The 15,266-nt window shown below is 40.1% G+C and overlaps 1 protein-coding gene and 1 long non-coding RNA gene across 2 annotated transcripts in view; one reads left to right on the plus strand and one right to left on the minus strand.

The window, feature by feature from the left end:
- IQGAP1 (IQ motif containing GTPase activating protein 1) overlaps positions 1–15,266 on the plus strand; it is a 109,409-nt gene that overhangs the window by 36,176 nt on the left and 57,967 nt on the right. Inside the window, exons 3-5 of the mRNA XM_021098910.2 lie at positions 4,978–5,134; positions 7,619–7,696; positions 12,301–12,377. Of these exons, the coding sequence (XP_020954569.1) occupies positions 4,978–5,134; positions 7,619–7,696; positions 12,301–12,377 (312 nt within the window). The remainder of the gene's footprint in view (positions 1–4,977; positions 5,135–7,618; positions 7,697–12,300; positions 12,378–15,266) is intronic.
- LOC146401615 (uncharacterized) lies at positions 1,792–9,407 on the minus strand. The gene is made up of 2 exons (XR_014810434.1): positions 4,838–9,407; positions 1,792–2,047 (listed from the first exon to the last, which is right to left on the minus strand). It is a non-coding gene; the product is annotated as an uncharacterized LOC146401615 (long non-coding RNA).

The raw sequence follows: 15,266 nt of genomic DNA on the forward strand, positions 1-15,266 counted from the left end.
GAGTTCAGCCCGATTAGGCTTCTGGGGTGATGTGGTAAGAGCAACAGTGGTACAGTAAGGATTCTAAACTGGGAAATCAGGGTCCTCTTATCCCACCTTTGCCACTAGCTAGCAGGTAACCTTGGATAGGCCTTACTCTTATTTGTAAAATGAGAGGGTTGCGCAGATAGGTACAGCCTCTGGGTAAGCATTTGGGCAAGACAATGTTTTGTTTTGGAGTTACACTTCTAAGATCTCTCCAAAGGAATTAATTATAGGTACAGAAGAACATTGTGTACAAAGACCTTCCTTGCACAATTATTCTATGATTGAAAACATTCAGAAGTGGAGTTCCCATCGTGGCTCAGTGGTTAACGAATCCAACTAACAACCACGAGGTGGTGGGTTCAATCCTTGGCCTCGCTCAGTGGGTTAAGGATCTGGCGTTGCTGTGAACTGTGGCGTAGGCCGGCAGCTACAGCTCCGATTAGACCCCTAGCCTGGGAACCTCCACAGGAGTGGCCCTAGGAAAGGCAAAAAGACAAAAAAAAAAAAAAATTCAGAAGTGATATAAATGTCCAACATAGGTGACTGTTTAAGCACTTGGTAGAATTTTAACATAACTTAGAGTCTTCATGAACTATATGATAACATGAAAAATATTCATAAAATATTGAGAACTGTTTTGTAATGTTCTTTAATGGATATGTGTTGCACTGGGGGGAAAACCCCAAAGAGATTTGACCTGGAAGTACATTTGGTTCCTCACCGTCACATTTTGTGGTTCTCTGAGTTAGTGGCAGAAGGGGAATCTCAGGTGTGTTACAGAGGACAGGAGGGTTTGTTGTACCTTCTTGGAGTTAGAGTAGAATCCAAACTTCTCTTAAGATTAAAAATTATAGTAATACAGCACCCTATGTAATGCTCTTAATTTTTCAAAGCAGTTTCGTCCTAATTAAACTTTTTTGGGGGGGAGGGGCTATATCCTCTGCATGTGGAAGTTCCTGGGCCACAGATTGAACCCATGCCACAGCAGTGACAATGCTGACTCCTTAACCACTAAACCACCAGGGAGCTCCTAACTAACTTTAGTCTTATAAACAAACCAGGTGATACTCTGTTGTGGAGCAGAGCTTAGTTAGAATGGAGGATGTGCCACATCTGGTAACTGGAGGGCAGTTTGGGGCTTGGCAGTTGTTTAGAGACACTTTGCTTCGACTCTTTCTTCTAGCTCTGCCTCTCTACTGATTCTTTTTCATCAGATCAAAGTTGGCTTTTCTTCTGGCCTGACATGTGTGTGATATCCAGGGTATTCTACTACACTGTAGAAAACTTGTCATCAGTCAGGACTCTTCTGGCGTAGCTGGACAAGAGAAGGCAAAGATGAGGGATTAGGGGAGATGTGATTCTGGTCCCTTGTTTTCTTCTGATTTTAGACTAGTGATCTTAGAGGAGAACCTAAACAAGCCTGGTAGCTGCCTCTAATTCAAGGCAAAACCACTGCTGTGCTGTTTTTTTTTTTTTTTTTTTTTAAAGGTTCTTACTTTTTATATTATAGTTGATTTTCAATGTTCTGTCAATTTCAGTTGTACAGCAGAGTGACCCAATCATGCATATGTATGTGCATTCTTTTTCTCACATTATCCTCCATCATGTTCCATCACAAGTGACAAGATATAGTTCCTTGTGTTACACAGCAGAATCCCATTGCTTATCCACTCCCAAATGCTATAGTTTGCATCTACTAACCCCAAACCCCCAGTCCATCCCCCCCCCCTTGGCAGCCACAAGTCTGTTCTCCAAGTCCATGGGTTTGTTTTTTTTTTTTTTTTTTTTTTTGGTCTTTTTGCCATTTCTTGGGCCACTCCCGCGGCATATGGAGGTTCCCAGGCTAGGGGTCGAATCGGAGCTGTAGCTGCCAGCCTACGCCAGAGCCATAGCAACGTGGGATCCGAGCCGAGTCTGTGACCTACACCACAGCTCATGGCAACGCCAGATTGTCAACCCACTGAGCAAGGGCAGGGATCGAACCCGCAACCTCATGGTTCCTAGTCGGATTCGTTAACCACTGCGCCATGACAGGAACTCCGGGTTTGTTTCTTTTAACAGTGCTGTGCTGTTAATCCATGATCTTTCCCTTGTGTTCACCTCATTTTCAGAGAAAAATAAGTAACTTTTTCTTCATACTAATATGTGATAAAGGACTGGTTTTGGCTTAGAATTGTTCTGTGTTTGTTCCTGTTAATGAGAATGCAAGTTAGACTGTCCCCTGAGAGCTGGGGTTGCCAGGAGCTATTTGCTGTATCCTTTCTATCAGTAAAATATTGGAGGAATGGTCGTATGAGATGTGTTCTTAGACTACGGCTGTTTCCCATACCATTGACCTACGTTCTTTTTCACATTGCCATTCTGGTCTTTAGGCTCTTGAAGGAGTACAGTTTGGACTTTGTAGCTTTTACAAATTGGTATCTAATTTAGTTACTATGGCAGTTCTTCTGGAAAATTCATCTGTTTCTTCTTTTTCCCCTTATGATATACCAGTTCTACTACCTAAAAGAAAAGCCGGAGGAGAAAAATGTGTTGTCATTGGGTATAGGAAATAACCAGAAAATTCTCTAGCAACATTCATCTATCCAGCCTGTATTTTTTTATTTTTATATTTTATTTTTATTATTATTTTTTTATGGCCACACCTGTTGCATATGGAAGTTCCCAGGCTAGGGGTCAAATCAGAGCCACAGTTTGCAGCCTAAGCCACAGCCACAGCTGCTCAGGAGCTGTATCTATGACCTGTGGTGCCGCAGCTTGCAGCAATGCCAGGTCCTTAACCCACTGAGTGAGGCCAAGGATAGAACCTGCGTCCTCATGGATACTAGTCGTGTTCTTAACCCACTGAGCTGCAATGGGAACTCCCAGACTGTACTTTTTTTTTTTTTGAGTACATACTATGTGTAAGACAGTCACAGAGCAGCTTTAGAAGTAGAATAGATTTGAAAGTGAGGTTGAGTAACTATTATATAGAGCTTGAAGAAAATTGTTGCTTATTTTTTAAAAGATTCTGAGTGGTAATCTCAGTTTGAAAAGATAGAATTAATATGAGAAATTTTATTCTGAATTATGAAAGTAATAATTTTTAAAAGTATGATACCTTCAAGCTCTATTGTAGGTCTTTCAGGTAAGTTTACTAATATAAATATTTATACAGAAACACTTATAAGTGAAATTATAAATACATTTACATATGATTTGGCCTGTTTTTCTATTGCATATTAGTGTTTTCTTATAATTTTTCAAGGATGCCTGTGCGTGTATGTATAAAGTATATGGCATATTTAAATGTTTCTTCCAGTTTTATTTGTCTTAATATAAACTTCTGTGTATCAGTGAACATTATAAGTATTTCCTTCTTATGTTGTCCTACCCTATTTGGCAGTTACTCCAGAATGTCGTATGTTTGAATGTTTTTTTTTGTTTGTTTGATTTTTCAAAGATTTATCATCAGTGAAACAGACCAGGCATCATTCAGTGGGTTTGCCTTTTTGTTTTTTTCCCCCAAGTATGGTGAAGAGTGTGGGGATAACAGAAGCCTTGTAAAATTGTAGTAGAGTAATTTTAAATTAGGAGGTTTTAACTGAGATCAATGAAATCTCTGAAATTATATATTAAATGTATAAATATATATATTTATACATTTGGGGGGGTTATCTGTAGCTTTCCTTAGATAATCAAATGATTCTGTGACTGAAGAGAAGTTTAAAACTATTACCCTAAATGATTTTTTAGTTACCTGTGTTTTTGTTCATAGAAAATATTTGCAAATAATCTTTGCTTTGTTTTATCTTGGGGTTCCCTGAAAATCTTGTGAGAGGTGTTCTAGGGGAACAATATAGTTTTCTTTTCCTTTACAACTTCCTCTCCCCTCTAAAAAAAACACTTAAGAATTCATTTTTAGGAGTTCCCGTCATGGCGCAGTGGTTAACGAATCTGACTAGGAACCATGAGGTTGCGGGTTCGGTCCCTGCCCTTGCTCAGTGGGTTAACGATCCGGCGTTGCTGTGAGCTCTGGTGTAGGTTGCAGACGCGGCTCGGATCCTGCGTTGCTGTGGCTCTGGCATAGGCTAGTGGCTACAGCTCCAATTCCACCATATGCTGCAGGAGCGGCCCAAGAAATAGCAAAAAAAAGACAAAAAAAAAAAAAAAAAAAAAAAAGGAATTCATTTTTACTGCTTCCATTGGAGTTTCCTTCAGCATTTTAGGTGAGATGATTGACTATTTTGGTAACCCCAAAACAACTTTAAAATCTGAACCTAGGAATTCACTGTGGATGCTGAATTCTCAAACCAGAAAAGAACATCAGCTACAAATTTAAGTTTCTGAGCAGATGGTGTCTTTAGTTACAAATGGTTTTTCTTAGGTGTTCTTGAGGAACCACCGAAGGAGTGAGGGAGGGAGTAGGGGTCATGAGGCAATTAGGACCTGGGGAGCCAGTTGGCGCTCTTGCTGCAGGAGAGGAGAGTAGGGTAGAGAAGAGAGTGGCATTTATACAGCTTCCTGCCTCTGAGATCTGACTGGGCCAGGACAAGAATATGTGTGAAACTGAATCTTTTTTTTTTTTTTTTTTTTTTTTTGTCTTTATGCCTTTTCTAGGGCTGATTCCCATGGCATATGGAGGTTCCCAGGCTAGGGGTGGAATCGGAGCTGTAGCCGCTAGCCTATGCCAGAGCCACAGCAACGCTGGATCCAAGCGATGTCTGCGACCTACACCACAGCTCACGGCAACGCTGGATCCTTAACCCACTGAGCAAGGCCAGGGATCGAACCTGCAACCTCATGGTTCCTAGTCAGATTCGTTAACCACTGAGCTACGACAGGAACTCCTGAAACTGAATCTTAAAAGAGTATTTCTTATGTTCAATTTAAACTTCTCCAAGGAAAATAGGTTAAGGTTGAAACCTCTAAGGAAGAGGTCTGACCTTCTCTCTCTTTTCTCATCTGCAGGTGGATGGAAGCATGCCTTGGGGAAGATCTGCCTCCCACCACAGAACTGGAAGAGGGGCTTAGGAATGGGGTCTACCTTGCCAAACTAGGAAACTTCTTCTCCCCCAAAGTGGTGTCCCTGAAGAAGATCTATGACCGAGAACAGACCAGATACAAGGTGAGTCCTTCCTAGCTTCGTGCTTAAATATCTGTAAACTTGAGAGAGAAGGTTAGCATACTTTATTCTGTGAAAGAGTTATTGAGAAATATGTATAAGTGTGTTTGTTCCGACAAAATAAAGTACCTGACAGAATGGAGAAAATAGTGCAAAGTCAAGATACAGTAATAAAAGAACTTCAGCTGTATGTATTTCTGGCTCAATTCTAATGAGTACTTTGTATCTAGAATTTTCATGGTCCTTAATGAATTTCTTTATTTCCTAGAAGGTAGAGGAAGTAACTTGGGGAACTGCTACTTTACATCTAATTTTTTTTTTTTGGCTGCATCTTCAGCATGTGGAAGTTCCCGGGCCAGGGATAGAACCTGCGCTGCACTTGTGGCCTGCGCCTCAGCTGTGGTGATAATGCCAGATCCTTAATCTGCTACGCCACAAGAGGATGTCTACTCTAAATCTAATGTTAACCAAGCACTGAGATTTGTTGACAAATTGAAAGCAATAGCAACTTTGGGGGGAAAAAATCACCTCATGATATTAAAGTTCAAGATAATATGGGAAAGTCATCTGATTTCAGGAAAATTGAGATAAGTGAAATAGTTTGATTCTTGTGGCCCAGGGCCCTCAAAAAGAAGACTGCTTTAATTAAGCTGGGAGGTTGATGAGGACCAAATTCCATTGTCTGCAGAGCTTCTGTGGGGAAGCTCTTTCCTAAGGACTCTTATCTGAATAAGGATGAGTTTAAAAGATAGTGGAAGATTTCGAAACCAAGAGCAAATGCAAGAGGGGTCAACCATAATTGGGCCAGAGCTCAGAATGAGTTAAGGACGAAGGCAGAATTAAAAGAGATTTTTGTTTCATGTTTAAATTCAAAGAAAAACAAAGAGAGTGTAGGTCTTAAGCCAAAATGAACACCCTAAACAGAAACTTTTCTTCATCAGAAAGCAGAGGCTTATGTATTGAGTTTTATTTTTTATTTTTATTTTTTTGCTTTTTAGGACCACACCTGCAGCATATGGACATTCCCAGGCTAGGGGTTGAATCAGAGCTGTAGCTGCCGGCCTCCTCCACAACCATAGCAATGCCAGATCATCAACCCACTGAGCAAGACCAGGGATCAAACCCTCGTCTTCGTGGTTACTAGTTGGGTTCATTAACCACTGAGCCATGATGGAAACTCCATATTGAGTTTTAAATAAGTGGTTATTCTCTCTCTCTCTTTTTTTTTTTTTGTCTTTTGTCTTTGTTGTTGTTGTTGTTGTTGTTGCTATTTCTTGGGCCGCTCCCTCGGCATATGGAGGTTCCCAGGCTAGGGGTTGAATCGGAGCTGTAGCCACCGGCCTACGCCAGAGCCACAGCAACGTGGGATCTGAGCCGCGTCTGCAACCTACACCACAGCTCACGGCAACGCCGGATCGTTAACCCACTGAGCAAGGGCAGGGACCGAACCCACAACCTCATGGTTCCTAGTCGGATTCGTTAACCACTGCGCCACGATGGGAACTCCTCTTTTTTTTTTTTTTTTTAGCTTTTTTGCTTTTAAGGGCCTCACCTGCAGCATATGGAGATTACCAGGCTAGGGGTTGAATTAGAGCTACAGCTGCCGGCCTATGCCACAGCCACAGCAATGCCAGATCCGAGCCATGTCTGTGAACTACACCACAGCTCACGGCAACATGGGATCCTTAACCCACTGAACAAGGCTAGGGATCGGACCCACAACCTCATGGTTCCCAGTCGGATTCATATCTGCTGTGCCACGTTGGGAACTCCTAAGTGGTTGTTCTGAAGACACCTCCCGTGCTGTTCTGTGGAGAGTCTACAAAATGTGTGGCAGAACAGGCAGACATCAAAGAGGAGTGGATACTGCCGCAACAGTAAAAATAGTAGCCCACCCCCTACCCCTCTTGAAAGTGAGCCTTCCCTCAAAATAACAGGCGTAGAGGTTTAAGGAGGGATATTTAAAGTTGGTATGAAAAAACCCTTATTTGGGGAGTCTTCTGCCTGCCAGACACCATACTGAGTGCTGTATGTACATTTTCTCAGTTAATCTTTCCATCATAGAGTGCTGTTAAAGTTGGGGAAACTCAGACTCAAATGCATCCCCATTAGATGGCTGAGTCAGGTGTTGAATCCAAGATAATTGAATTTCAGTGACTGTGGCGATGTTGAGCACAGGACCCGGAGGATTCTGCAAATGGTTCTCTGTTTTTGTTTGGTTTTTTTTTTTTTTTGGCTGAGCCACATCAATGACAACACCGGATCCTTAACTCACTAGGCCACCCAGGAATTCCTTCCAAATGGTCCTGAAATGAGAAGAGCTAAGATGCGGATTTGGCTTTTTGGGATTAGAATATGAACATAATGTTACTGATAGACTTTAAGCGGACCATGTAAAGTATCACAGGGCAACTTTTATGAGGAGTTTTCATTGAGTATTTGCTTCAGTATCACCAACAGTGCCTAATGGTCTTTTGTTTGTTCTAGGCAACTGGCCTCCACTTTAGACACACTGATAATGTGATTCAGTGGTTGAATGCCATGGGTGAGATTGGATTGCCTAAGGTAATTTACGTGATATTCCTAGTTCTGGGTTAATTCTGGCTATTTTGGCATACTGGTTCCCATTCTACCTGTAAAATGATTCTCAACTGATTGATTCTTTGGTGATTTTTTTCCTTTTAATATGAAAAGATCTCTTTCTTCAGTGTGTTTAGGGAAGTAACTTTGTTCTTTTTCTCTTATATATATTTCTCATCTCTGCTTCACTTTACCCTAGAAAAATTCCCTATGATATTATTATTTTTACTATACCATATTGTAAACATTAAAATTCACATACTGTGACATTCACCATTTTAAAAGGTATATATAATTCAGTGGTTTTTAACTGGTTGACAGAGTTGCTACGTTCATATTTGATTCTAGGAAACATGAAAGAGCTACATAATAACCAAATCTGTAAGGAGTTTGAAGCATTATTTTATTTTTCAAAGAGTAGATGCAATGTAATAATCTTTACTTCTTACATCTAGTTTTGGTGACGACTGTAATTTTTGGTTTCTTTTTCTGACTGTTTTATTGAGGTGTAATTGATTACAGAGGAACCACACATATTTAGACAACTCGATGAGTTTGGAAAGATGACTGTAGTTTTGATATGAGAGTGTGCATCCTTGAACATTTTGCCAAGAATTTATTTAGTGCTGCTCTTAGTGCAGTTGCCATCTCTAAGTGTTGAGCTGCACCTCACAGGCCTGCAAGCCTTATAGTTCCCCCCTGCTTGACATTGAGGGAAAAGCCCAGAGCCAGCAACAGAGACGTCACTGGTTTATGGGGTAGGGAATCTTACATGTCCAAAGCAAGGCCCTGGAGTGATGCCCCACTGTGGATGATGGATGGCAGGAACGGCAGGCAGAACACGGCCTCACTCTTTGCTACCGTGGGGGCAGTATACCAGTAATGGGAGAATTGACGTCAGTTTGGCTCATCAGTTACTGGGGAAGCAGCAGAGGGGCTTTTCCCTCATGGCCCCCAGGCAGCTGTCTCCCCTTTAAATAAGCTATCGTAGTGGAGCCATGCTGATCTAAAGATTAGAACAATCACTAGCACGCACTGATCAGGTTCTGTAATTAAGAGGGAAGGCCACGCATGTGAGGAGGGTGTAGGTGAAGCAGGGACTAGTTGAACAGATGTACAGAGAGCAAGAAAACAGCCATCTCAGGGGGCCTGACCATGTGTCCAGCTACCTAGTCTTACCTTGAAGCCATAGAGGCCATGATGTAATGTCAGTCTTAGAGCCATGGTCAGCTTTCCCCCCTCCCACTCCATATCCTTTGACCTAAGAATTCTACTTCTAGGAACTTATCTCTCCCCTACCCCACTGAAAAAGAAAAAGAAGCAGAAAAAATTGGATAAGCACAAAAAGATATATATGTAAGGATTTTTTCAGCATGGCTTATGGTAGAAAAACTTGAGTTTTTAAGCCATTAAGAAGGGATAATGTCAGCCTTTGTTGACAAAGGAAGTTGTCTGTGATGTGTAAGTCAAAACAAAACAAAAATAAGCTAAGATTTTAAGAGTTTGTGTCTGGCTAAGATGAGATCACTATTGTTGTCTAAAAATAAAGTGAGTATTCTTGGGGAAAACCTGCAAGGAGAAATTGTTTTCATTTCTATGTGATCGGTGAAGGGGAGGTTTTTATTTTCTTTATACTTTCTTGTGGAATCTAAATTTTTGTAACCAAAAAAAAAAAAAAAAAAGATTAAAAATAAGTGAGACATGGAGTATCAGAAAATGGCTAAAACCAAAGGGGAATGAACATTTGGCATTTAGCAGAGTGCTCTGCTCACTTTTGCATACATACCTGTTGAAGTGAGTTAAATTCAGAGCTAAGTCTTTGCAGAAGACTAGCTTTTGTCCTCTTTTTTTCAGAGCAGAGTGCTGAAGTTCTGTTCCTTGCAGTGGTATGTTTGAGAATTAAGCCCCTACAAATGTCAGAAATGCAGTGCAATAAGTTCTTACAGCTACTTGGCCTTTCTGTGCACCTGTAACCTCCTGTTCCTGTTTTGTATGTAGTATGCCCAATGGGCAATGATGATTTCACCTCTTTTGAATGGATACGAAGAGCTTTGTTAATATTTGCTGTTGCTAATAGTATTGCTACTATGAAATGCCTTTTTAATCATTTATTTTTATTACCTTTTTTTGTTTACTAGCAGTCGTGCATTGTTCTGCTCCACAATCTCAGCAAACATACAATTTCCCAAAGGCTCTCAGGAACAATAGGATTATTATAACTGTCAGTCTTGAATTGTCTGCTCTATATGATTGAAGTCCAGAACTCTTCTGAGTAATGTAGACTAAAGATGCTTAGCCTGAAAATGTGTTGTAGTCCATAAGATAATGTGTGATCTATAAATGACATGTATAGTATTTATTGGGATGTCTTCCCTAATCTCTTTATGTGGCACCTAGAGATTAATTATAGAAATTTAACATGCTAATATTTTTGGATTTTGTCCATTTGACTCTTTATTATAATTGGTGCTGTTGGCCAACTCCTCCATGAGAGGTTATTCTGATTTGTAAAGTTGTTTTTAATCTTCAGCTATTCTACCTTCTATATCCTAGTGGTGGGCCTTCTTTAAGTTACAGTTCTTATTTTAGCTACATTCTCTCATTTTCATGGTTTCAGTTGTTTTGAAGGCTCTTTGCTATAAGATAAACACAGTGTCCTCAATTGGCTGTCGGACATATCTTCTTGGATAGCTTTCTATCTTCTATAATTTCGCATGTCAAAACTAAACCTACCTCAGGAGTTCCTGTTGTGGCTCAGCGGTAATGAACCTGACTAGTATCCATGAAGGATGCAGTTTCTATCCCTGGCCTCGCTCAGTGGGTTAAGGATCCGGCACTGCCGTGAGCTGTGGTGTAGGTCGCAGTTGCAGCTCGGATCCCATTATTGCTGTGGCTGTGGTGTAGGCTGGCAGCTGTAGCTCCAATTCCACCCCTAGCTGGGAACTTCTATATGCCACATGCCCTAAGGAAAAAAAAAAAAAGTAAAAAACTAAACATGCCTTTCCCCTCATGTGAACTTAGCCTCCTCTATAATAAGTAGTACCATGTCATCATTTTTCCAGTCATTCAGTCTCAAAACCTTGGAGTTACCTTGGGCTCCTAAATGCAGTCATTCCCCAAGCCTCCTCAGTTATTTGAAATGTCTCTTTTATCTGTTGAAGCAGCCTCCCAGCTTGCCTTTTTAGCTTCAGTCTCTTTGCTATTCGGTATATCCTGTGTCCTGTCTCCAGTCAGATCTTCCTGAGGCTCTCGTTTTAGCCTTGGCTCCAAACCTAGGACTTCTCTAAGGCCTGCATATCAAGTTCATACTTTTTCTACTTTTAAGGTCCTCCTGATCTCAGTTCCGTCCTACCTGCCTAAGCTTATTTTTCAATTACCTTCTAAAATGTATTTTGTACTAATTTTGGGAAAAGCGATGGACTTTGATCATGATTTTCACCTTTCAGGAGAAGACATTTCAATCTTAGAATTTGAAAAATAATCCAAAAAGATGATTCTGTTACATGCATCTCTCTTGTTGGGGTGGGGGAGTGCAATTCTTTCTCATTGGGAGTCATAGGTATTGTGGAGGAAACAAGCATAAAAGCAAGTAATTAATGTGTTAAATGCTAAATAGAGTTAGATACAAAGTGCTGTAGTATTCTTCTCACTGCCTTAGTTAAGGCCTTTTATTGCTGATCCAAATTCTTCTAATCACCTCATAATTCAGTCTCACTTCTCTAATCCACTGTTACCCTCTCTCTCTCTAAATTACAGATCGAGTTGTGTGTTCAGCACATTACCATGACACTAGGTCTTGAAATTCAAGGCTGTTCTCCATTTAAACCTACCCTGTCCTATCCTACCTCATTCATTGATTCACTAAGTATAGAGCTCCTTCCATGACCTTGACTCTGGGGTTGGCATTGACGATAGAGCTGTGAACAACATAGACCTGGTCCTTGCTTTCAGGTGACTTAGAGTCCATTGGAGAAGCCAAATTACAGCACACATAACTGATTAATTGTAGTTAGTGCTTCCAAGGAAAATGACCCATCTCTCATTTCCATACGCATCCTCTATTCTTCCTACTTCATCTGTGTATCTTTCCACTTCCCCTCAAGCATTTATAACTCATTTTAATATTTTGTAGCTTTTTCAACATCTAATAGTGGTGATTTACACATTCTGAAGCACATAGTAGATATTCGTTGTTATTATTACTCTGTCTAGGCATGGAGATAGTAACTAGGAAGATTGCAGTCCTTCAGAGCCTAGTACCCTTGCCAGTGATTTAAGCTGGATAGGAACTTGGGTTTCGTTTGCCCAGGTCTGTGTCTGCAGTAAGTAAATCACTTTCACACACTTAATTGAAATGCAGTGTGCTGACCAAATAAGGCTTTTCCACATGGTGCTTTTCATTGTGTAGTGTAGCATTCTATTCCTTACATTACTTATGATGAAATGTCTGTTCACCCTAATGAAGTTATTTGCCAAATGCCAATAATATTTTTCTGTCTGAAGTTTTACTTGTATTATTGATGATGGTGAATGATTAAATGGATCCTAGTGGGTGGATACTTAACTCTACTTTTTTTATTTCCCCTTAGATTTTTTACCCAGAAACTACAGACATCTATGATCGAAAGAACATGCCAAGATGTATCTACTGTATCCATGCACTTAGGTAATCAGATTTTCCTGGTAAAATAAGCAGTAGATAATGGATTAGTAGTTGTCAGAGATAGAGATTTGGGAGTGGGCAAGTGGGTGAAGGTGGTCAAAAGGTACAAGCTTCCAGTTATAAAATAAGTCCTGGGACTACAGTTAATAACACTGGATTAGTATTTGAAAGTGGCTAAGAGAGTAGATCTTAAAAGTTCTTATCACAAGAAGGAAAATTGTTAACTGTACGTAGTGATGGATCTTAACTAGACTTATGGTGATCATATTATTGTATACCTGGAACTAATATTATATGTCAGTTATATCTCAGTGTTTAAAAAAATATATTTAAGAGTTACATCTGAATTGGAGTGTAGCTTTTTGTCCAGGGTGTAATGAAAAAGTTTTTACATTTGCTTCAGAATTTTCAGATAGAATAAGGCACTATTATCTTAACAAAATAGGGAGAAACAGCTGGTTTTTCTAGGGAGTAGGGAGAAGGGATTTATTTATTCCTATAATAATAGAAAATTTTGCTCTAAAAACATAGTGCAATCTTTCATTATTGATCTAGGGTTTCTGTGAACTCTGCAGTTCTCTTGGGATATAGTCTGTTTCTTTTTAATTAAAATTGCTTAAAAATGATAAAAACTATATCCATTTGAAAACTTTTATTGCTTACCATTTTGATTCAACCGATAAACTGAATTACAAAATACTGTCTTGATACTTTTTGGTATAAATTTAGGCAACATCTTCAGATAACACCAGTAAATATCAAATGGTTGGTTGATAATTTATTTAGTTGTCTGGGTTCTTTTTTTTTTTAGGGCCACGCCTGTGACATATGAAAGTTCCCAGGCTAGTTAGGGGTCGAATGGAGCTAGAGTTGCTGGCCTATACAACAGCCACAGCAGCACCAGATCCGAGCTGCATCTGTGACCTACACCACAGCTCCCGTCAACACCAGATTCTTAACCCACTGAGTGAGGCCAGGGATTGAACCCGCATCCTCATGGATACTAGTCGGGTTCATTTCCACTGAGCCACAGTGGGAGCTCCCATTATTTAGTTGTCTAGGTTCTTGACAAGCCATTTGTTCATTAAATAATTTTATGCCTATGCAAACATAATAAATAGGAACTGAACAGGGTGTAATTTTTTCACAGTTTCATAGTAAATTTGGGAGATAACTTAATTTCAGATCCCCAGCTCTTAGAATCAGCAAAGTACTACATTGGAGGGAGGAGGGGATATCTGGAGGGAAGGTGGAGTGGGAGGGAAGTAGGTGCTACTGGTCTAGCATTTCAGAGTATGCAAATTTACTTGATGGCCACAAGACTAAAGCAGAAGGTAGGGGAAGTGAGTGTGAGAAGACATGAGTGTGCGGTTTCTTTGCTTGGGCCGCTCTTTTTATATAGCATCCTATATATATGTATACTTAATAAATGTTAATTATATATTTGAATGTATGTATAATATTAACCCATAAGAATCCTGTCGTCTCCAGTTTCGTGATCAATTGTGTGCTGGGTCCTTGGTATCACTAGAGTCAACGTGAAACCCACAAAGGAATGAATATAACTGAGGACTAATAGATCTCTTGTTCGGACTAATGCATTCACCTCTTTGGAGGGTTCCCTCTCTAGGCTGTTTCCCTTCTGGTCCATCTGTCATGCTTGTCATCTTTCCCAAACAGCTATAATCACATTGGGTACTTCATAAAATGTTTTGATGGCTCCTTTCTAATCTCACCTCCAGCTATTACCTCCTGTTGACCTATGCTCTAATATTTTCAGTAAATGAGAGGCCATGTGCTCTCGTGCAGTTGGTTATGCTGTTTCCTCTGCCAAAGTGCCTTTTTCTCCCTGGTTTAACCTATACTCTTCGCCAGTACCCCTCAGGATGCTACCTCTTCATTAATATCCTCTCTTTTTCTCTCTGGGAGGGAATTAGCTACTTACCATCTGTGTACTCCTTTAGCATTTTGTAACATACCTCTTCAATATAGTGCTTGTTACATTGTACTCTGGTTACTATTTGTTCTTAAAGCTTGCTTTTTTTTTTTTTTTTTTGTGGACTTGCAGGCAAGAACTGTTTCCTTGTTCTTTATCTTTGTGTCTATAGTACTTAGATGCCTAGCATATAATCACAATAAATGTGTCCAAATTATACATCGTAACAAATCTTCCCCTTCCTCCAACTTAAGGGGATATTTTATTCCCTATAAATAAAAAAGGAAATGGTAGTTTCTCTTCCTCAGACAGCTCTTCATGTTTGTCTCTACTTATCCAGTCCTTTTGCTCAGTTTCCATCTTCTTGGTGAAGTTTCTCCAGTGACTTCAGCTCATTCCTTTGTCTAAACTCCTAGAGTTTTTTTTAAGTTATATATTGCTTCTTTCGTATATTTAATCTTTTCTCCCTATTACATTTATTAGCATTGTAGGTCAGAAGTCATTTCTCCCCCCCCCCCCCTCGCCAAGGTGCATAGCATAATGTTGGACAAACAGTGGTAACATGAGAATTTTTAAAAAATTGTTTAGGAATAGGTGATGTATAGGGAATTTTCAGAATGTATCAATTTCAAATGCGTATGTCTGAGCCAAAATCAGATTAATTCTGAGTATCGTGATTGGCTTAGTGTTCTGTGAGTTCTGTCTCTGTTGATAACCTTGCAAAGGCTGTACCTACCATGGGTATCTGAACTTGGTAGGCACAGAAACTAAGTTGGCAGAATTTCTCTGTGCTAGTTCTGCAGCACTACTCTCTGCAACATAGCCAGGGCCCAGGCCCTCTCATTCTCTAAAGAGAGACTGAAGCATTAACTGCCTTTCTAATGATGGCGTCAGAGTGAGAAAGGGAGGAAGCCTGCTATTGTTCTCCATTTCTCTTCAATATACAGTTTGTGCTT

Source organism: Sus scrofa, chromosome 7, assembly GCF_054392235.1.
Source record: "Sus scrofa isolate SSC_HxYL_T2T_F1_AM1 chromosome 7, Sscrofa_HxYL_maternal_Yorkshire_Landrace_v2.0, whole genome shotgun sequence".
Taxonomy (NCBI): Eukaryota; Metazoa; Chordata; class Mammalia; order Artiodactyla; family Suidae; genus Sus; species Sus scrofa.